Here is a 24,420-nt window from a genome sequence, read left to right as displayed (position 1 = left end):
TGGCACAGAGGCGCAAATTACAACAAAAGAAATGAGCAGCAGAGGAACCAACAAGTCAGGAGTGGTTAAATCACGTGGTCTCAGAAAACTCCAACATATAAGAGAAACCAGAAGGAGATGACTAAGCACAACATGAGTAAGATGTACATAACTCAGTGGGGTGCATAATGGGAAGGCAAACAAGCAATTAGGCTAGACAGAGGTTAACAAGAAGACAAGAGGGTAAAAACAAAACTCCACCAACCCCACCAACAAGCCATACAGTTCTTCCAAATAAGATATAAGCTGGCAGCGGATACGGCCACTACTGTGCCCAACACAGAGGAGTGAAGATTAATATCCATTAACCAATAACCAAACAACAAGAGAGACGACCAACATATGCAGTTCAGGTGGTTTAACCCAAGAACAAAAGGAGGTCTTGCCTTGATAGGGGCAAGCACAGTCTACAAGGGCAGAAACCAACAACAGCTCAACGCCATCAGCACAGCAACTCCAACAACGGTCGGAGGACTACAAGAGACGCCAAATTTTCGTCAAGGTGGGGGCACAAGAAGCTAACCATAGAGCCTAAAGTGAGAGGAAGGCTCAGCCTACAACAAGTGAGAAGAGGGCTATCAGGCATGGCTGGCACCGACGGGAGAATTACGCAGCAGCCAAAAAAGAACAAGAGTGACCCTCTTGATTCCCCTATCAAACAAAGAACTGACATCAACACCACACTGGACATGAGCCTGAAAAAACTGGCGGACGTCCATTACCTAGTTAAATCGACTAAACAAACTACTGATGCTATACAGCTGGAACTGGCCGTGGTCAGAGCTGGCATCCATGCGGCGAACAACAGACTAACGGAAGTAGAGTAGAGGGTGAACGATATCGAAGATGGTGAACAAAAGGTAAACAAGACTCTGTTAGAACTATCCAAAACCACTGCAATACTCTGAAGACAAACAGCAGAACTAGACGATCGTAGCAGGAGGGGAACATCAGAATACTAGGGTTCGCCGAAGGAGAGGAAGAGAAAAGTGGGTCGTGCATCACCTTTATACAAGACATGATCCCTAAAATTACTAACATTAAGTTTGACCTCCCCTTTGAGCTAGACAAGGCCTACAGAGTACCAGCCTTCAAAACCTCAAATAAGGTGATCCCACGCCCCATTATATGCAAGCCTCTCCGATAACAACACACAGAAGCCATCATCGTAGTGGCCAGGAAAAACCAGAATATACAGTGGAATGGCCAAAAAATAATCCTCACCCAAGACTACTCCAAACCCACAGTGGACCTAAGACAAGGATTTCTGTCCCAGTGAGACAATTTAAGGAAGGAAAACATCATCTTCTCATTCATAGGCCCTACAAAGTTCAGAATCACCGAAAAAGGCAGAACGCACGTCTTTGAAGATCCCAAAGAACTGACAAGATACCTACAAGGTCCCACACAGCAAGAAATGGAAACCTCTCAAGCAAGCACGAGCAAGAGGAGAGCCTCCCCAGATCTAAAAGTGGAATGAAGGATTGTACAAAATCTCAAAACTGTCTATGCTGGCAGTCTCTGAATCTTGGCTCTATCTCTACTTCAATACACACGATCTACCTCAGACAGGACCTTAACCTCACATTATCTACCTCAAATGGCCGAACGGCCAAACCAACCTCAGGAAAGAAACCTGAAATTTGGTTCTTAAAATTGCCACAACGCGAAGAGTTGAAGTCTTCAGGGTTGCGACTGTAACAGAGCGCGCTAACCAAACAAAACAGTTGATGAGACAAAGAAGCTATATAAGAAAACACTATAATGACTGATATCCTTTTTAAGAACATTTCTACAGGAATGTATAAGTGTGAATGTAGTAACCATGAGTGTACACCCGTATTGATCAATAGGGGACTATAGTGTGCTAGACAAGATATGCAGAAGCAATTAGGCGGGGGAAAGTAACTATATAGATGCTCTGGCGTACAGAACCATAGTGTTCCAGGGGAAAGCGGAGCCAGATCTTTGCTGTCGCACGTCCAGAATTGTATGTGTAGGAACCGGGGGGGGTGGGGGCTGGGGGTTTGGGGGAGGTTTTAGTGTCTTTTGTGTCATGTTAGTAATGTATGTCAGTATGTATTAATCCAAAAGTTGAAGTTTCACCTGGGTAGAACTGGAAGTGGGACCTAGCTTGTGAAGTTTTGATGCCTTCCTTGTTATTGCTTCATCTATTTTCAGGTAAGAAACCTATGGAGTGAAGTGAAGTAGTTAACTTAGTAAGTAAGTAACTAACTGCAACTATTGTTTATCTAGGTTATTGTAGACAATATAGGTGATGGTAGCATCGCCCTAATGATCAAGAGAGTTGGAGCGATATAACTGTATACCTAAGCGGTACACTCTCCCTTACAAGCACATAAACAGGCCGCATAATAACTGAAGGCAGCAGTGCAAATTAAAAGTAAAACAAACTACTTCAGGCACAAATTTACAAAACTATAGTTTCCATTTTTTTTACAATTTACCCACTCTCTCTACCCACACAACATGCCCACTCCTCTCCCCAAACAAACTGATCCAAGCCCAAATGTCCCAAATTTCCAATGAAAGTGCAACCTGCTCCCAACTCCGTTTCCACCCATTCCACCGAGCCACAACAAGTCCATCCTACCAAAACATTTTTTTTAAAGGGCAAGAACAGGGCATTATGGATGTTGGTCCGGAGCTGATCCAGGATCTACTCCATCATGGTGAGCCAGCTCTTGATGGTGTCCAGCCACTGTAGTATGTGGTGTAGCAATGGCCAGTTGTCAGTGTGGGGGGTGGCAGCAGTTGTCTCACGCTAGCAATGGGATGGCCAAGAGGCTGGAGGCTGAGGGGGACCTGATGCACTGGAGCCCAGCAGAGAGGCATTTATTTCTTCCTCCTCCTCATCCTCAACCAGAACCACCAGGCACCAGTACTCTTGCTGGATATGCTCCAGCCTTCGCGACCACAGCCAGGCCACTAACTTCACCCTGGTGGGACCTAAGGATGGGCCATAAGGAGTAGTTATATTTAAAAAAACAAAAAAGACGAATTGTGAATAATGCTCTGTCCAAGCAATTGTTTTAAATTAGTGAGCTGCACAGTAGGAATACATTGTTGCCCCCCTAGGGTCATTGGACTTTTATTTGATTATGTTTAGGAGAGTCAAAAAGGCCAATTTGTTTTACCCACCCAGACCTTGAAAGTACTGACTGTGTGGCAGAAAATTATTAAGGCAGAATACCACCAGATTAAAACAAATAGTGATTTGATTTTTATTTACTTCTAAAGACTATTTCAGCTATGCAAAAATAGACACTTTGAGTGGAAAAATAAATTGCCTCTCATGAATGAGTGGGGAATATTGCACTATGGAGTCCAAGTTGTGTGTTGTGCTAAAATACTGGAGCCATGTTCATTGCTAGCCAGCGTGTTGAGTATTTTGCTACTGTCTGCAGCTGGTGCAGCTGTAGTTGACACTTATCTATTTTGAATTCCAATGGCCCTGCTCTTCTCCAGATGCACTTCTCTTTCTACCCTGACTCTAAATCGGCAGATGAATAATAAATAAGAAAATACGTCACACACCTTGTATGGTAAATGGACATAATATCGAAAAAATAATATCGAACAACAAGAATATCGAAGGTAAAATATCGAGATAACATTAATATCGAAGTGTAGAATATCGAGGTAAGTAATATCGTGTTTTAAGTGTTTAGTAAAATATCGAAGTATGAAATATCGATGTAGTAATATCGTTTGAAGATAATATCGATTGAATAGTTTTGTGAGAAATATCGAAATATAATATATATATTGTTTAAAATGTGTATTTCATGTATATTGAATAAGTAAATTGTTTAATCATATTTGTATAAATACTTTATTATTGTTTAAAATATAATTAATAGTGTTAAGTAATTTATTGTATGATATGTTTTAGGAGCGGGATGTTGGGTTATTAGGGGATAAGGGTGGGGAGTGTTTTAAAAATATTAGTTTAAAATCAGATAATAATTTAAAATTATTAAATAATAAATAATTATGAATAGTAAATTGTAATGAAATTTCTAAATTAAATATTAGTAATTTAGAAAAAATAAAGAAATTATATAAAATTTTTAGGAGCGGGATGTTGGGTTATTAGGGGATAAGGGTGGGGAGTGTTTTAAAAATGTTATAGTAAAATCAGATAATAATGTAAAAATTAGGAATATTTTAGATTTCGAAATTTAACAATTTCTATACAAATTCGAAATAAAATATTTTAAAATTAAAATGGAATATTATTTTTTTTTTATGAGTGGGATGTATGGTTATTAGGGGATAATGGTGGGGAGTGTTTTAAAAATATTAGTGTAAAATCAGATAATAATTTAAAATTATTAAATAATAAATAATTATGAATAGTAAATTGTAATGAAATTTCTAAATTAAATATTAGTAATTTAGAAAAAATAAAGAAATTATATAAATTTTTTAGGAGCGGGATGTTGGGTTATTAGGGGATAAGGGTGGGGAGTGTTTTAAAAATGTTATAGTAAAATCAGATAATAATGTAAAAATTAGGAATATTTTAGATTTCGAAATTTAACAATTTCTATACAAATTCGAAATAAAATATTTTAAAATTAAAATGAAATATAATTTTTTTTTTATGAGTGGGATGTATGGTTATTAGTGTATAAGGGTGGGGTGTGTATTAAAAAGATTAGTGTAAAATCAGATAATAATTTATAAATATTATATAAAAAATAATTATGAATAGTAAATTGTAAAGAAAATTCGAAATTAAATATTTATAATTTAGAAATTAAAAAAAAAATTATATATATTTTTTAGGAGCGGGATGTGGGGTTATTAGGGGATAAGGGTGGGGAGTGTTTTAAAAATGTTATAGTAAAATCAGATAATAATGTAAAAATTTGTAAATTTTTAGATTTCGCAATTTAAAAATTTCTATAAAATTACGAAATTGTATATTTTCAAATTCTAATGAAATATTAATTTTGTTTTATGAGTGGGATGTAGGGTTATTAGTGTATAAGGGTGGGGAGTGTATTAAAAAGATTACTCTAAAATTGGATAATAAGTTATAAATATTATTACTAAAGAATTAGACATGTTAAAATTTTTTCATTTTGACAATGTTTAAAAAATATTTTCAAAATAATTTCGACATTATTTTTTTGTTTCATGGTAGGGAATTTGGGTTTTAAGGGTGTAAGGGTGTGGATTGTATTTTAATGATTGTTACAAAATTATAGAGTAATAAATAAATATTTAATTGGGAATAATTGTAATATGTGAACATTTTGGGACTAATGTAGGTAAATAAATTTTACCTGTTCTTAAATACCCAGCCATACCTAATCGGTACATTAGAATCTGTAAGTTATATGTAGGTAACAATTCGGTAACAGTTACCTATTCGGTAACATTAGGTAATCACGAATCGGAATTCACCGAATCGGTAAATACCCAGGTGGTATTTACACAATCGGTAAATACCCAGGTGGTATTTACCCAATCGGTAAATACCGAGGTGGTATTTAGCTATTCGGAAAATACCAAGGTGGTATTTAGCGATTCCTAAAATACAAAGGAAAATACCACCTTCCCTTAACTAAGTAGCTAATATCATAATGATGTTATAATAGAAGGTCTCTTAGGCTTGAATAGGGGACCCCATACCTCAAAAATAAGCTCAGTGAAATCACATCTCAGGAGCATCAGGAGCCGTCTCGCAGGAAGGCTCGTCTTCAGTCTGAATAATAAACCGGATGTCTGTGACATGAAAAGCAACAACTTTCAGGTATTTGCAGCTGCGCGTGTGTCATGGCTAAAGAGTGGGTCGAACAACCTAGAGTGGAACACATGCATTGTGTAAAATTCCAGACTGTGTGTCACAGCATGTACAGACCAAGGTCGCTGCGCAGAGCTTGGGATGGGAACAACAGAATGCACTCGTCTGAAGGAAGTCTCGAGTAAGCAGTTTATTCAAGACAGAACATGTAAACCCAGTGTCGTGTGCAAAGACAAAAATATGGCTACATAACATTCAACGTGGTTATGCCAACTGAACAATGTATGCACGTATTCAGGGAGAACTCACTACACGCCCCCTTGAGCGAAGCAATATGTAATAGGCAAGAAAAGAGAGAACGCAGAGTTCAGTTTCGTCAGAGCAGAACAAGGCGTAACCAATGCAGCGCCAAAGTCCTAAAGTCCAATTAATTGCAGCATAAAATTCAAAAAAACACAATGCAAGTATAGTAAAAAACTCAAGCCGACCATCAGGAAGAGAAAAAAGAGAAATAAAAGAAATAAATGTTGCGCCAGGGTGCTGTCCAGTAGTACAGGCGCAATGGACGACAATCCAGTTAATCCATGAATGTATAGGCAGCATATGTGGCCACGGCTTCCAACAAAAATTCGTTTGCAGGGCCACTAAAAGTCTCAGCCATCCAATTAAGTAAAGAAAAGGAACATACGTGTTCTCCAACCAACGGAGCCTCTAGCACAATCAGAGGGCACCCGGAATGTTCCTCCAAATAGCTCATGGACAAGAAGTCGGAGGCTGCCGCTGAGATGTCCCAATTACCCAGGATACCATGCGCCGCCCCACACGCCATGATCCGGACACCAGAACAGGCCAACTCGTGAGACACTAAGGGCCTCATTAGTCGATCGAAATCCGGCACCGGAGACACTATGTTGGTCAAGCACAAATCCAGAGGCCATTCAAAGGGACAATCCAGGCAGTGTAATACAGGTTGTACGCAGGTGAAGTTGGAATACCTGAAGGATAATCCATAAGCCAGACTCAAAGTCGCCAATGGCAAAGTACCATAGAAGTCAAGCATCCGATCACGAAGAAGATGCAGACGGGACAGGTGCTCGTGTGGCATAGAAGGAGTAGCCATTCCGGAATATGGAAAGGAAAAGCAGCACACCTGCCACTAGCGCCAGGAGCAGCGGGACACCTCCAAAGATGATCTAGAACAGTGAATGAACAAATGCTGGTATTACACCAAAAATAGTTTGGGAAGAGGTCACGAGACCCGAGCCCACATGTTTAAAAAAATGAGCCAGGCCGGTGGTGGACGAGGCATTGATAATAGTTTGTATCAAAGAGCCCAAATGCAGGGGGAGGTCAGTATTCAGAGGCGCCTGTATCTCATTGCGCGTATGAGCAACGTGAAGGACAAATGTTTCACTAGAGGAAGTCAAAGGCACTTCTTTGTGGGACAATGGCTCTCTATTCGGCTCAACTTGTTGAACTCTGCTTTCAAGGTTGGAATCGAAGGCCAGATGGAAACATCCCGCCGCACATGCGGGGGTGGAAAAAGAACAGTATTGCAGCAGACAACTTAATGCGAGACAGTTATGTACTGGATTCCCACTCACATCCAGCAGCAAGCTTCATTATTCAACATTAAATGAATAGCGTTTGCAAGCAGAGTGAAAGAAGGTGTAATCACAGGCACTGGGATACCTCGTAGGACGCACGCTAGAATCTGGGCTTGTACATAGCATGCGCCGTGTACTTGCATGTGCCTATTGTCTCATGTATGGATCATAGAAGAGAGTGTGCTAAAGCTTTTATCTATAACGGCTAAGGCCTTCTCCATGTTTGCTTGGTCAATAGCTCTCAATCTGGAAGCCGCCTCACTGTGCGACAACTCGCAGACTTCGTTGTAAATAGCATACGCCCACCTTTTGGTTATGCCACCCACAGGACCATTCACAAAATCACTCAATTCGGTATGCACATTGATGGAGTGGGTGGACTTCCTGATCCTGTAGATGTGCTCTGTGTCAGCTGGTGGACAGATTGGGATGTGTGTACCATAAATGCAGCCAATGAAATGGGGGAACTGTGCCATGTGAGAAATGTCTGTTTTTGTTTACTGCAGTGCAGCCTGTGTGTTGTGGAAGCTGATGTAGTGGTGCATTCTCTGCATCATGGCATCCAGGAAATTCAAGAAGGAACGGGACAGCCAACTCTGGGATACACCACCCACCGCAGCTGTCACCACCTGATAACCGCCGGATGCCAACACATGTGGGCTGCAGAGTACCTGCACATGTGGGGGTATGGCGTGCGCCCTTCTTATTGGCTGGTCCAGGAGTGGGTGCAGGTCCCTGATTAAGTCCATGATGGTTTCGGGGTGTAGCCTGGACCTCTCATGTATCTCTGCATCAGTCAGCTGGAATAGTGTGATGCGCTGTCTGTAGATGCGTTCCTCCCGTCGCCAAACCCTCAGTCCTGCTGCCTGTACATGTAGGCGCCTTGCAATGACGTACATAGCGGGCATGTTGTCCACGCTGTTGCATTTTGGGATTGCTTATCTGCACTGTTGATGGTTACCACCTGCTTTCAATCCGTGTTAATTACCTACTCTTATTTACCCATTGTCTTGGATTTCTTAATTACCTAGTGCTCCTACATGTCATTTTCATTTTTACCACTTCATATTTACCACTTCATATTTACCTATTCGTTAATTATGTATTCGGTAACTCTGAATCCGTATTTAGGAATTCTGTGAATATGAATCGGTATTTACCCCCTCATATTTACCTAAAAGTGGTTTTTGGACTCCTACATCTCACTTGTTTGAATATCCGTCGGTAACGGCATATTTACCTAAAATCCGCCGTTACCCACCTGTATTTGGCTACCTACATGAGGCCCCTTATGTCGAAATTGAATTATGTAATTTTAATAGGAAAATCTAATTTCAATATTTATGTAGTGTTTATGGGTGGGATGTGGGTATATTAGGGGAGAAGGGTGGGGAGTAATTTTTAAAAATAATAGTGTAAATATAGATTATACAAAAATTCACATTATTTGTAAATATTGTGAAATCAAAAATTTACAAATATAAATATAATTAAATAATTGTATAGTTGATGGAAAAGATATTGTACATATTTTTTTTAAAATTATGGTCATTATGGGATAGGGGTGGGTATTGCAACTATCGTTTTTTATTTTTTAATAGTTTATAAATTATATCTCATAGTTAATACATGTAGCTCATTAATATTTTAAGTGATCTTATAACCAGCACCTTCTCTCAGTTTGATCTTTCTGGAGTGGGAATATTAAATTATATAGGGTTACTGTCCAGCACCTTTCCTGACTTAATGTTAACTGGAGTGGGAATAGTAAATTATATACAGTTAGTGTCCAGCATCTTCCCTGAGTTTATGATATCTGGAGTGGGAATATTAAATTATTTAGGGTTAGTGTCCAGCACCTTTCCTGACTTTATGTTAACTGGAGTGGGAATACTAAATTATATAGGGTTACTGTCCAGCACCTTTCTTGAGTTTATGTTAACTGGAGTGGGAATAGTAAATTATATAGGGCTACTGTCCAGCACCTTTCTTGAGTTTATGTTAACTGGAGTGGGAATAGTACATTATATAGGGTTACTGTCCAGCACCTTTCCTGACTTAATGTTAACTGGAGTGGGAATAGTAAATTATATAGGGTTACTGTCCAGCACCTTTCTTGAGTTTATGTTAACTGGAGTGGGAATAGTAAATTATATAGGGTTACTGTCCAGCACCTTTCTTGAGTTTATGTTAACTGGAGTGGGAATAGTAAATTATATAGGGTTAATGTCCAGCACCTGTCCTGACTTAATGTTAGCTGGAGTGGGAATAGTAAATTATATACAGTTAGTGTCCAGCATCTTCCCTGAGTTTATGTTAACTGGAGTGGGAATAGTAAATTATATAGGGTTACTGTCCAGCACCTTTCTTGAGTTTATGTTAACTGGAGTGGGAATAGTAAATCATATAGGGTTAATGTCCAGCACCTTTCCTGACTTAATGTTAACTGGAGTGGGAATAGTAAATTATATAGGGTTACTGTCCAGCACCTTTCTTGAGTTTATGTTAACTGGAGTGGGAATAGTAAATTATATAGGGTTACTGTCCAGCACCTTTCTTGAGTTTATGTTAACTGGAGTGGGAATAGTAAATTATATAGGGTTAATGTCCAGCACCTGTCCTGACTTAATATTAACTGGAGTGGGAATAGTAAATTATATACAGTTAGTGTCCAGCATCTTCCCTGAGTTTATGATATCTGGAGTGGGAATATTAAATTATTTAGGGTTAGTGTCCAGCACCTTTCCTGACTTTATGTTAACTGGAGTGGGAATAGTAAATTATATAGGGTTACTGTCCAGCACCTTTCTTGAGTTTATGTTAACTGGAGTGGGAATAGTAAATTATATAGGGTTAATGTCCAGCACCTGTCCTGACTTAATGTTAACTGGAGTGGGAATAGTAAATTATATACAGTTAGTGTCCAGCATCTTCCCTGAGTTTATGATATCTGGAGTGGGAATATTAAATTATTTAGGGTTAGTGTCCAGCACCTTTCCAGACTTTATGTTAACTGGAGTGGGAATAGTAAATTATATAGGGTTACTGTCCAGCACCTTTCTTGAGTTTATGTTAACTGGAGTGGGAATAGTAAATTATATAGGGCTACTGTCCAGCACCTTTCTTCAGTTTATGTTAACTGGAGTGGGAATAGTAAATTATATAGGGTTACTGTCCAGCACCTTTCCTGACTTTATGTTAACTGGAGTGGGAATATTAAATTATATACGGTTACTGTCCAGCACCTTTCTTGAATTTATGTTAACTGGAGTGGGAATAGTAAATTATATAGGGTCACTGTCCAGCACATTTCCTGAATTTATGTTAACTGGAGTGGGAATAGTAAATTATATAGGGTTATTGTCCAGCACCTTTCTTGAGTTTATGTTAACTGGAGTGGGATTAGTAAATTATATAGGGCTACTGTCCAGCACCTTTCATGAGTTTATGTTAACTGCAGTGGGAATAGTAAATTATATAGGGTTACTGTCCAGCACCTTTCCTGACTTAATGTTAACTGGAGTGGGAATAGTAAATTATATACAGTTAGTGTCCAGCATCTTCTCTGAGTTTATGATATCTGGAGTGGGAATATTAAATTATTTAGGGATTGTGTCCAGCACCTTTCCTGACTTTATGTTAACTGGAGTGGGAATAGTAAATTATATAGGGTTACTGTCCAGCACTTTTATTGAGTTTATGTTAACTGGAGTGGGAATAGTAAATTATATAGGGTTAGTGTCCAGCAGTTTTCCTGACTTTAATGTAAGTGAAATGGGAATAGTAATTTGTATAGGGTTAGTGTGCTGAATGTATATGTATTGTGTTAATGAAGTATGCTTTTGGATGTAATTGAGGATAAAAAATGTGATTTTTACATTTAAAAAAAAAAAAATTAGCTACATTATATATGTGAGAGTTATAAATTAGGAAATCCAATGACACATTTTATCTTTTTATATAATCTTTATTTTTTTTAAAGAAACTAGTCAGATGATTTTTTTTTTTATTTACAGAATGGAGTATACATTAGTAGAGATACAGGAAATATGCTTTCATTTGTGTCTTTTTCAAATGTTTAAATTAAAATAAAATGTATTCATATTATTACATTTCATAACAGAAGTATTGATAATAACAAAAAAACATACATAACATTTATTACTTTTTAACATTGTTAGCAAAAAAACATTCTTACAGTATTCATATAATAATGTTTTTGTTGGCTATATACATAAAAAATATCATTGCATATTTAATTTCTGAAGAATATTGTTTCATTTTGATTTTGTTGTTGTACATAATTAGTACATGATAAAAATTATGTTTTTATGCAATGTATTTTTAATGATTATTAATAATATTATTGTAGGAAATGTTAATATTATTAATTTTTATATTTTATAATTATATGAAAACTAATTTTTGTAACATGTACATTTTGTTAATAAATGTTAAATAATATAAACATTTTCTTAGTGTTTGTACAGTTGTGAAAATAAATTACTGTATTATAATCATAATAATAATGTTTTTATAATTATTATGAATATAATTTTTAAAGGTATTATTTATTAGAAAATAATTTTCTAAAAATGTTGATACATTTATGTGATATTTTTATATGATTATAATGTGTTCAATTTATTTACACTGATTTAAGCAGGGATTTTCATTTGAATGGGATTATTTTGTAACCTGTTCATGTTATTTTGGGTCATTTTGGAATGAGGAAGCTCGCGGTTGGAAGCTACTTCGCGTTGAGCAAGGTAAGGGGTGTTTTAAGTATTAAGTGTTATTAAATACTTATGTTTAGGGTAGTTAGGATGTTTATAGTGTATTGATAGATAATTTAAAATGTTTTGGGTGTTTTTGACGTGTTAGTAATGATTTAGTTACGTCTGTTTGTTTACTGGTAGTGACGTAGTTTTCGAAGTAAATATTGTGATTAAATATGTGTTGTTTTTAAATGATGTAATTGTATTTATTAAATGTATTTGGGTGTGATTGTGTGGGTGGGTATGTTTTCTTCTGTTTTTCAGGTAAATGTTGATCGATGTGTTTTTCGAAGACCAACACGCGTTTTTTTTTTTTTAAAGCGTGTGTTACTTGATTTAATTAATATTGTTAACACACTTTTTAAGTTTTTACGGGATTTCATGGAGCGTTTATTTTGATTTTTAAATTGTTTTCGGGTTTTTGAGGGTTTGGATATTATGATGAAAAGAGAGACGTTTTTTTTTTTTTTTTTAAAGTGTGTTTTAGTTAATGGAACAAATAAAGTTATCACACTGTTTTTTTTAACCCGGATTTCCTGGCGCGTTTGTTACAATTTTGACCTTTTTTTCGGATTTTTGAATGTTTCACGTTTTTGGATTGGCCGAGGATGTATTTACATTGGATGAGTTTATTTTTTCTTTTTACTTGGTGGAATTCATCTTGTATGGGTACATCAATGGTAAGTTATATTTTGTGAACATTTGGGTGGGAAATGTTATTATAGTTTATTGTTATATATATTACATTTACAGAATTAATATTTAATTGTACATATATATTTCTTCTAAGAAAATGAAATGTTTTTGACAATTATATATTATTTCTGAAAAAATAGTATTAATTTATGATTGCAATAGTTTATTGTATTGACCTATTTCATTTATTAGCTGTGTGTATGTTAATTATAAAATGCTTTTGGCTATTAGTGATAGGTAGTCTAGTCCACTTGTTGATGGGTATAGGTTTACTTGACTTTGTAGTAGATCAAACATTTGTTTGGTTTGTTTTGTTAATTTAGGACCTATTTGAGTAACAGATTGTTGCATCCGTAATTCTTGGTAGCTTTGTTCTTTTTGTAGAGATTCCAGCAGTTTTTGTAGGGTAGGTTTCCCTCTGCTTGTAGTTGCTTGGAAGGCATTATGCCATCCTTCAACACTGTTGTTTGTTTTGGATTGTTTATTTAAGGTACTCAGGTATACATTCCACCAAGGAATGTGGAACTTTGGTTGTCTTCTATGTCCTGATCTATGTAATCTTCCCACCCAGGTGTCCTCAAAGTAGTCTAGAAGTTGGCTTAATTTGTCTTCGTTCTTTTTGTAATAGGGACTTTCAATGAGAATATTATAGTGTTCTGCTACATCTGTTACAGGTACGTATGCTAGTGCTATTAGTTTTTTAACCTGGTAGGCAAAAGTACTATCTGTAGCATATTGTACACTTAGGGTGGACTTTTGCAGATGTCTCCATAGACTCTGGTTAAAATGATAATAGCAACCTTGGATTGCTGTGTGTGGATAATTTTTTAGTATTGAATTGATCATGGCTAATTCGAAATCAATAATTATTTTTTGTGGGAAATAATTATTGGTTTCTTCTTGAATTTTGGTTAATATTTCTATGTATGTTGTTTGCTGTTTATTTGGTAAGAGGGCATAGATGAATGGAATGTTAGAATGGTGGTACAATCCATGCACTGTGTACAGCTGGTAAAATGGTTTTGGACAAACTTTAAAAGTTCCATCCATCATCCAAGTGTCACATTGTTGTAATTTCACTAAATTGTTAGCAGTAGCAAACATAATTATTCTTTTATCAGGAGATTTGTTGTCAAAAAAATAAATGGTTCATTACTGTGAGTTATGCTTAATTCTGGGGGAATAATTACTGTCTCAAATGTTTTAGGGGTAGGTAAAGTTTTGGTAGTTAGTTTTTTTTGTCTAGCTATAGTTCTTTTTAAACAATCAATTGGGGGTAATTGTGCTGATGCATGGTGTGGTATTTTAATTAATTGTTCTTTGAGTATTTGGGTGGTGGGTTTATCAGTGCTAGTACTTGCTTCTTTAATGTTTTCAAGAGCATTTCTAACTTCTATCTCTGTAATATTGGGGGGGTGATTATGTTCTTTTACAGAAAGAACAGTGATTTCTTTTGTAATAGCTCTACCATAGCATTTGTTTGAGTAGTATTTGCTACATTTCCAAAACATTTTCAGACCACTTTGTTTTTCTTGTGTATATACATAACCCATATAACATAACAACATTTTATTTTTTTGAGATGTTATAAATTCTGCACCTTCAGTCATGTTGTTCTGTATTATGCTAGGGGAGATGAAAAAATATTTTGTAAATATAAACAATGTTATAGATATTTTAAATATATTTACATTTTAGTGAATATACTTACAATGTTTAATTTGATGTGTTGAAAGATGTTAATTAGCTGACTTCAAGCTTTCAGTTTAATCTTGGAGATAGATTATCTGTTGATAAGAAAAAAAAATATTGTTAATAGTTGGATACATTATTTTGAATGTGCTACTGTTTTAAGGGGGAAAGTAACATTCTGGATGCGTATTTTAGGCTGTTTAATGATTGAGGTTTATATACTTACTTATGTGTTTGGTCCAGTAGGTGATTGCGTAGAAGGTAGTTTTGGATGGTTCAGTGGTTTTCTGTAGAGGCGAGAAATAAGGAAAAAATATTTTTTAGAATAATTGTTTGTAATTAATAGTTGTAGGTCGGTAGGAAAAAGTAAAACAATACTTACATTGATTAATATTAGAGTTGTGGGGGTGTCCAAAATATTTCGGTAATTTTAGGAGGTATCTATAGAGGAGAAATGAATGTAATTAAATCAAGTGTAGTACATTCATTTATAGAAATAGTTTCAGCTGTAGAATTGTAGATTCGTTGCTTTATAAATAGAGTAAAACTTACTTTCTGTAGTTGTTAAATTTTCTTTAGGATTGTAATTCTTCTTTCAGGAAATAGTTGAGTAGAGTTTCGTCTTATTTCTTCTTTTCAGTTTGTAGTGTGAAAGAGATGTTGAAATGTAGTGGTTTTATAGTGTGCAATTAATTAGTTGCTTCATTTCATTGGTTTAATTTGAAATGTGAGCATCTCATTGGTCCACCTGAATTTTTTTTTTATCTACTGGCTGTTTGTTTCCTTGTAAGGAAAACGCTAATTAGCAACTTATTAGTAGTAAGTAATTGTTTATTTGTATTATTACATGCTTTAAATATATTTTTAAATTTGGTTTAATGGATGTATAATAATTATAAAATTATTTATGTCGTGAAATGTATTCATATTGTTTATGGAATGTTTATTTTTAAATGTATATGTTAGAAGGAAAATTTTAATGTTATTTAGGTGTTTTATTATGTATTACAATGTTAATGTATGTGTTGGGCTTAAAGTATATTATCTAAATATTTTTTTAGATAGTCGATATAGCGAAATTAACTATATTTTGGTTGTCTATATTTTTGTTTTCGATAATTTTAACATTTACATAGTAATTTAAGAGTAGACGATAATGTTGTTAACTATATTTTTAACTTCGATATAATCATATACGATAATTTGTAAAGACGATATTGTGTACTCGATATTTTAGTATTTTCTTAAATAAGTATGGTGAGTCGATAATATTGTAGTCGATAATTTGGCAACGATATTTTAAGTACTCGATATTTTGGTAATCGATATTATGTCAGTGATCCACCTTGTATATGAAATATGGATAATATCCTCTCTGCCGTAAGTAGACATTGGGGAAATTGATGGACTGTACTACAGTTAAAAGAACGGAATATATAAATTGTATTTATCATGTCCATAACAGTGTCTCCCATACACCAAATTTTAAATCAAATCATGTACTTACTCCCACTTTATTTAGTGGCCTTGCCCACCACCGCATATTTCTAACAAATTCATTCTCTGTGCAGTAAGTATAGAAAGGAAGATGGACTTACTCTAGTGCAGGGTAGAGTAGAGGGATTAGGTGGATAGGTTAAAGCTTTTGATATAGAATAGAGGGGTCACTACTCTGATCATCAATTCATCATCTTTGGCTTATTCAGTCACTGTTCTAGTCGATGGAAGTTGAAAGGGAAAAATCTGAACAGGTGTAAAATGAATCTGTTATGTTGTATAAGAAACCATGAAATACATTCTGGGATCACTTCACTCTGCATTGTTATAAAATCAAAAGTGGCACATGCCTATAATATTTTTTTTTCAATTTTTGGGTGAGTTGGGATTGAAGAACTTAGGAAAAATGAAGATGTGAAGTACTAAGAGGTGACTAAGTGGTTGAAGGGAAACACAACTTGTGTGTTCAGTTTGCAATGCATTGAACACTTTGAAACTGCCACATTAACTGAAGCAGACACACATTGCACCGTCAACACTGCAGTAACATGACATCACAAATTGAACCATATAGCACTTCGGTCATAGGTAACAAAATCTCATGGGCAGGGATGGGGTGATGAATGATGGGTGGGATACATCTGGCTCACGTAACAAATACAGTGAGTCAAGGGAGTAGAACAAAAACATAATCCATCCCACATTGAAACATAGCTTTGTTAACTCTTCATAACCAAAGTACACAAAGTAGGTGATCAGCATGCCCCTATCCATGAGAAGAGCTGTCTTGCTTATTCATTAAAACAACCCAAATATTCACACATCCTTTCATTTTAATTCACCTGTCGCCACCATGATTTAGCTTTACTTTCTCTAATCCAGTCTTTTTCCAAATGTTCCAATCCAATAATCATCCATTCAATATTCACCCTTTCTTCCAGCATCTTTTCAGCCATCCATCCCTTTACCCCACATACCCCTTCACCCACCCACCCACCCTTTCACTCATATACCATTTTCCTTTCTTTTAACTCTCTGTTATTTCATGTTTCCCTCAAGCATCAATGCTAATTATGGGAGCTTTTGGTGAGTTGCAAATGGAAGAGGCCATATTAAGTCAAAGGCCATTGCAGCTGGTAAAGCTGGAGGTTGGGGTTCAAGCTCACAAGTTGACCATGCCCTGGTACTAGCTAGTGAGTTTAATTGTCAATAAGCAAGCAATTGTGTGACTTACCAGCACCAGTCCCTCCCACTGCGTCTCCCCCTCCAACTGACCCACTTCCTGCAGCGGCACTGGAGCTGGCATAACCAGTGGTCTGTGTGACTAGAATAAAACATTATAGATATTGTAGGTGCCAGATATGATACCCTTGAATTTTTTCAATCAAAAAATACAAGCACAATATATCACCAGAGCTCGGTTACCAGTGCAGTATCTTCTAACAAAAATATCACTGTGGGCATTTGGTTGGTTCACAATGTTAAGAAAGCCAGGCATGGAATAATGATCAATGAAAGATATATGGTGTTGGTTGGCAAATACAACAGGAGTGGGAACTGACACTTTTGTTTCCAGCCATGCTACACTGGCATGGGAAGAGTGTATACTGTATAAAAGAAAATGAATGAGACAGCTCACAACATTGGGGAGGGCGGTCCAAGAGGCTATGGCCACTCTCTCATGAACTCAACTGTTAGAACACGAGCAGGTAAAAAAAGCCTTCTCAACAAACATACCTGGTGAATATTATTTATAATACTAGCTTACTTGGGCCTGCAATCTTTACAGTAGACAGTAGAGTAACAAAATGTGTTAATATTAGTCTTACTCTTACAGTACCACAAGATATATAGGAGAGAGGGAAAGATTTCCAACAATGCAGAAGATAACTTAGTGAACTTGAGACCAGAAAAAGATAATGCAGGGATAACATGTATGAAACAAAAATGTAATCCATTGTGCTTTGCACAAGTGGGTTTGTATTGGTCCTCATTGCCACATGGAATGAAAAGAAGGCAGGTAAGGATGTCAGAGAAAGTTTATTTCTCACCAGCAACACCATCCTGCAGGCAGCAACTCCCATCCTGGAACCCAGCATCAACATTGCAACATACCCAAGATTCTACCCTAAGCTCACAACAATCATAACAAAACAAAACATTAAGACATGATAAAATAAATATTAGGACTTACTGGGGTTAGCAGAGCCCTTTGCAGCGGTGCTGGTGGTTGGTGCCTTCTTACTAAGCCTGGGCGGAGTTTGCAAAGTGCAAAAGAAACTGCCAAGCTACGCAGAACTCTGCTAGCAACGGATTGCATTAGATAAATGCCGTTTGAGGTGATTTTCAGCACCAGGTGTTTGTTCGCACTTTTCAATCATCGCGAAGGGCACCATGCACAGCGCAAGCGGGCACTGCTTCCTTTCTGCCACTCAAGTAGATTTTTTACTTGAGCAGCAGCTTTTTCAATGCGAACAGACTGTTTCTCAACACGGCATTCGGAACTAATGCATTGCAGTGAATGATCTTTGATTCTATTCTAATTTCTCAATCTCAACTCCCTTGATGGACCAACTCAGTCTCTTTTTTTCAATGTATTAATGCCTACCACACATCACTGTACAAGGCACACAATCAAAGTCACAGAGAGAACGCTAACTTGCTGCTATCACTGATTCACTGTGGTGACAGTATGGCAGTCTTCAATTGCTTCTTAATTAATCAGCCAAAGTGAGCGACAATGATGAATGCGAATAGGTAGCACTGCTGAGCACCTCTCTAGCAGAAACTAGAAACTCGATCAAAATAATAGTATTCAAACATAAACTAAACGTTACTTACCAGTGAGTGTGAGCAGCATGCTATTTGGAATACAAAAAATACCAATAATTAATACTCACTGAGACCCGAAATTTGAATACCTATCAGGGCGATCAAGTCCTGTTCATGGTCCAAAATATTCACCTGGGAGTGCGTCAGCTGCTGCACGATGCCCGGAGCTGGCTGGTGTTCCACGGGAACCAGTGCTCCTGCCCCCAGTACTGCCGATGCTCCAGCAGGGGGTATCCACTGCCGGGCCAGCTGCCTGCTACCATCCTGGAGGGGAGGTGGCACTGCACAAAACATAACAGTGCTGGAACACCCTCCTCCCTAAAGATCGCACGGGCTGCACACCTGGGCAGCAGCGCCACCTGCAAAGATGCTGGCCTTCTGCCAAGGTGCTGGGTGGGGTAGAAAATGAGAATAAGGAAGGGAAAGGAAAGAATAAATAACACAGTACGTGGAAAAAATAATCAAAATACAAAAAGTCAAGAAATATACCCCAAAATCGTCCAAAAAACATAACACAAACACAAAGGCACACACTATTATAATAAATCAAAAATTAGGGGTAGACAAATGATAAAGAGGGAGGATTAAAGAGATTAAAGCGGGATTAAGATTTAGGTCCAGCTCTACAACAGAGAGCAGAAAGACAAGATGGCCGAACCCATGCTGACCACGTGGTGCAGTTTGCGGTTGATTTGGAATGCGAGGAGACACTTAAGAACCACGTGGTGCCATTTGTCAATGATTTGGAATGTGACAACACACTTCGCATTCCCTTCGCAAGTCAAACAGGCGTTCCAGCAAACTTGGCCCACAAGTGGAAATTCGCTTAGCAGCAGAGTTTTTTTGGGTGACAGTGGAGTTCTGTGTAGCACAACTGCTCAAACTCTGTCCAGGCCTATTTTGGGCAACATATCAAGTAAGTCAGTGAGTGGAAAGTGAGTAAGTGATCAGATTATTGAGAATATAGTAGGATGAGTGGGTCAGTGTGGAAGGGTCGAGGGTAGCAATATGAGTTGCCAGGTGAGTGAGCTAACATGTTGATAAGTATAAGTGTGAACTAGGGGAGTCATTTAAAGTTTGGAGAAGCAAACAAACAGTCATACATTGTCAGTTCAAAACTCACTAATCCGATATCATGTATAAGAGTGAGCAAAAAACTGCTTTTCTATTGGTTAAGCTTCAGATAGTTCCCGTAGACTTATCATATTGGTGCTTGATCCCCTTCTTTAGGTTGAGATGATAAGCAGTAAATTTCCTTCCCTCTGTCCTCCATGGGTAGAAAGATGGTCCCAGGATAAAAATCCATCAATTGCCCCCAAAGTGCAGGAACAAAATCTCACTCCGTTTCAGGGTTGTTAATTGTTTGTTTTATTCTAACTCCCACTTTTTGAATTTGTTTATCTTAAACAGGCAGAAATGCTGGGTGAGATCCCAAACAAGATGGCACCTGTTTAGCATTTCACTGAGCCTACAGAGAAGCTGTTGAAGAGCTACCTTTACTGAAGGCCTGGCGATACCAGCCTGGTAGGTGGGCAGGTTCACCAAATCAGGCAGATGGTACTCCACCAGGAACGTGGAGACAGCATCTACGCTAGCCTGGTGAACCAGCGCACCTCAAGCTTTCCTTTAGATGTTCCCTGCAGTGAATAGATGAGTGAGTTTGGCTATTACTGTATAATCCATGTCCCACGTTAAAAATGGAAACCCCACCAGCAACATCACAGAAAGATAAGATCCTGGAAATCCCTTCAAAACAGATCTCTGCTTTGTAGCTCATGTGTTCCTCATATCATTACTGTGTTCTCAGATGTCAACAAGTAAGGACCCATGCTTTTTAGTCTAGATTGACTGGAACAAAGACCTGGGATACCTGCTAAGGTCAGCATCTTACTGCCATCTTGCAACACATCCATAACTCGCAACTTCCCATTTCATACAGTAACAGCCTTGCAAATGGCCGAAGCATGCACAAGTATATTGGGAGTCAGGAGCCTTAACGCCCCTTTCCTGTTCCTAAGATGAAACTAGATTAGCAACATTTAAAAACTATATTTAAAACATAAAGATTCATAAAAATATTCAGGAGTAGAATGTCGAGGAGTATATCTAGCAACCGACTGGACTTGATGAGACAGATTTATTATCTTTTTGTTTGTCCAGTCCTGCTACCAAAGTTGGTGCGTTGTGTTATGTTAAAGGTAGGGGCAGAACAGCACCATATGTACTATGATGTGGCGCTGTGCCTTGCTCCCACTGTGGTGCTGCATTAGGATTCCTGGAGCCAAAGCACCACAGTGCTAGTGTCTGTGCTAGCTCTCAAAAACAAGACTCTTCCTGTACAAAATACTGTGCTTTTGCCAAGTTGAACACTTTTTTGAAGTTATTATATGTTTTGTATAGTTCAGCGTACATGCAAAGCTGATAAAGGTTAGAGAAAATAAATGTTCTTGAGGCATACATTTTTGGTGCATAGTTCTTTTCACCTTTTTCAATGAATTGTGATTTAAGTTAAAAAATAGCTCAAAACACAAGTATTTGTTACTTTAGGACTATTGTCAAACACAAATGCAGGTTTGCACTGGACAGTGATCCCAAATCAAGCCTTTGCACTAGTTTGCATCAACTCTTGATGAATAGCTGCAAACTGTCTTTACATCATGAACGTATCCTTGTTAGTTGGGACCGAGGCTCAGAAGTGACTTCATGGTGACAAACAAGACTGTACAAAAGGCCAAATTATTAGTGAAACAATTTTATCTCTTGGGGAAAGGCATCAAATGTGTTCTATGTGAGGCAAAATATACTTGATTGTCATTTATATTTGGAAACAGAAAAGCGACTCTCCTACCCGCCATGGTTGGAAGTCCCTCCTCAGACTTTCTCTCCCTGAGGGATGTCCTGAGTGGGCTTTGGATGAGATCATGCTGTGTAAAGCGTGAGCAGCTGCGTAGACCGCAATGTAAACACTGTAAGTAATGTAGAAATTGTAAGCATCATATACATTGAGAGGAACCTGTCTCATTGTCTGTTCCCTTTTACAACGAGGGAAGATGGATTCATAGGCAAAAGTCCCACCCGGTAAAGCAGGCGCGCACTGTAATGTTAACGCCCAAAGCTGCACAAACATGTCAATGTCTGAGAAATTCAAAGGATTCACACTGTACAGGAAATTTGTCAATCCTGGAATCTCTCCCCTAGGAATGGAAAATTCCAGTGAGCCATTGAACATACTCATTCCAGAGTAATACATAAAATCTTTCAGATGCGATGTGACTGCAGAAGTGATATATACTTTGCTAGGCAGTCCTTCCAAGAAAGAAATGAAGTTGTAATCCATGTAAGCTCTTGAACAGTGAACTATCACCACATTCACAGAATAACCGCTGATTGTTTTAACAATCTGTTTCATCTCTTTCAACCCAGTGTGAAGGGGCTTGCGGAGTCTTTCCAAGAAAGCCACACAGACCCCACTATTGGTGGTCTCTCTCTCCAGCTCCTCGCCGGCCCTTCTGCCACCTTCGTCATCTGATGTCAGGATTCCAACCCAGGTCCATCCAAACTGCTTGAGTAGCCGGGCGATGGCACGCGCCTTGTACATGTCATTGGGGACAGTGCGGTAAAAGGATGGGAACTGATGCCTGTCATTGAAGATTGGATCCATGGCACCATAGCTGACCTGAGGAAGACATAGATATGAGCTATTAGACATATTGCACCACCCTCCGCTAAAGCATATCACTGGCCGATGGTCCGTGGCTTGTGGCTCTCATTGGGGACAGTGTGGTTAAAGGATGGGAAATGACACTTGCCATTGAAGACTGGGTCCATGGCACCATAGCTGACCTGAGGAAGACATAGACATGAGCTATTAGACATATTACACCACCTTCCACTAAAGCGCCTCATGGCCTGAAGGTCCGTGGCTTGTGGATCTCATTGGGCACAGTGTGGTTAAAGGATGGGAAATGACACTTGCCTTCGAAGACTGGATCCATGGCACCATAGCTGACCTGAGGAAGATATAGACATGAGCTATTAGACATATTGCACCACCCTCCACTAAAGAACATCACTGGCCAATGGTCCATGGCTTGTGGATCTCATTGGGGACAGTGCTGTAAACGGATGGGAACGAATGTCTGTCATTAAAGACTGGATCCATGGCACCATAGCTGATGTGATGAAGACATGAGCTATGAGACACAGTACAAAGCAATGGGTGTTTCAAGGTGTTTTTTGAAGAAGTCCTGCAGTTTGTGCGTCTACAACAAATGACTTCAGTTCCAAAGTGCTTTCTCATTCCAGGAAGTGTGGTACCTCTTCACAGTGAAATAGATCAAATATGTTCATACCCTTTGCTTTAATCTATATAGACTCCACCTATGAGTTTTTACTCCTCGGAAGAAGCACTCTCACTAGACACCATCTTTGCAGATGTTCTTATTTATTTTGCACACTGCGTGTTCTGCCCTTTTTAATGGGAGATGGGCCGTGGACGCGCTGTGGAAAGTAAGCCACATTACGTTGACTTTTAAAAATAATATTTGATTGTGTTGTATGCAATTTTTACTTATATTGCACTGCGCACAAAAAATCTGCACTTGGAAATTACGAGCCAGAACAAGTCCAAATTATTTAAATATCAATTGCTGCTAAAAAAAGCCAACTTCTGATAGACTGTTGCACTGTTTCTTGATTGCGCCTTTGTATATTTAGCTGAAGCAAAGCTTTAGAAACAGGGCAATCATTTTTACCCCCACCAGAAGCACTCCCACTAGACACCATCCTGGTAAGTGTAGTTTATTTTGCACAGCGCACGTCCCTCCCTGCTTAATGTCAGACATGCTGTGGAGATACCCATTGAGTGCACCAATGGCATGCTGAAGGTGTGCCAAAGGCAAGTGCATACTCACCCTGCCACGCATCAATCACGCACAGAGCCAGCCACTATGCTAGTTCTCCCCCACAACACGGACCTCTCCATGACCTTAGCGCTCAGGTAAAGTAGAGAAGTTACACAAGGGAACAGCATCTTACCCTGAGACCCACTTTTTCTAAGTCACAAGGCCACATTCCAGGATGGTGAGTCAACAATTAGGTCGTCTCAGCAGAAGCTACAAGATGGATAAGGCCAATATACAAAGGGAAGGGAAGGGAGTCCTCCATGTTGGGCTTATTAAAGCTAGATCCCTTAGTAAACATGCCATAAAAGTTACATTCCTACTGCAGGAGACAGGGACAGGTATTCTACTCATTACAGAAACATGGGCCTCACCGGACATAAATCCAGAATGTGGACAGGCTTACCCTGAGACTTATGGGATACAGGTAGCTAGAGGATTTGGGGGCGGGATGGTGGTGAGCTTAAGGCCTACTACAAAGTGGCCATTACAAAGAACGGGGTAACCCAATAATAGTCAAGGACCTGGGTAATATTTGATACAAAAGACAGTGGTCCTAGACCTATATTTTAAATCAATCAATGATTATGACTTAGCAT

At 38.0% G+C, this 24,420-nt stretch overlaps 1 protein-coding gene across 1 annotated transcript in view; it reads right to left on the bottom strand.

Annotated features, from left to right (window-relative positions):
- Positions 1-22,581, bottom strand: part of LOC146788730 (vomeronasal type-2 receptor 26-like) — a 287,555-nt gene extending 264,974 nt beyond the window's left edge. Inside the window, exon 1 of the mRNA XM_085630950.1 lies at positions 22,046-22,581. Within this exon, the coding sequence (XP_085487076.1) occupies positions 22,046-22,581 (536 nt within the window). The remainder of the gene's footprint in view (positions 1-22,045) is intronic.
- Positions 22,582-24,420: the final 1,839 nt, after the last annotated feature.

This window comes from Triturus cristatus, chromosome 10, assembly GCF_964204655.1.
Source record: "Triturus cristatus chromosome 10, aTriCri1.1, whole genome shotgun sequence".
Taxonomy (NCBI): Eukaryota; Metazoa; Chordata; class Amphibia; order Caudata; family Salamandridae; genus Triturus; species Triturus cristatus.
Note: the sequence above shows the minus strand (reverse complement) of the source record. Positions and strands in the feature narration are given on the sequence as shown.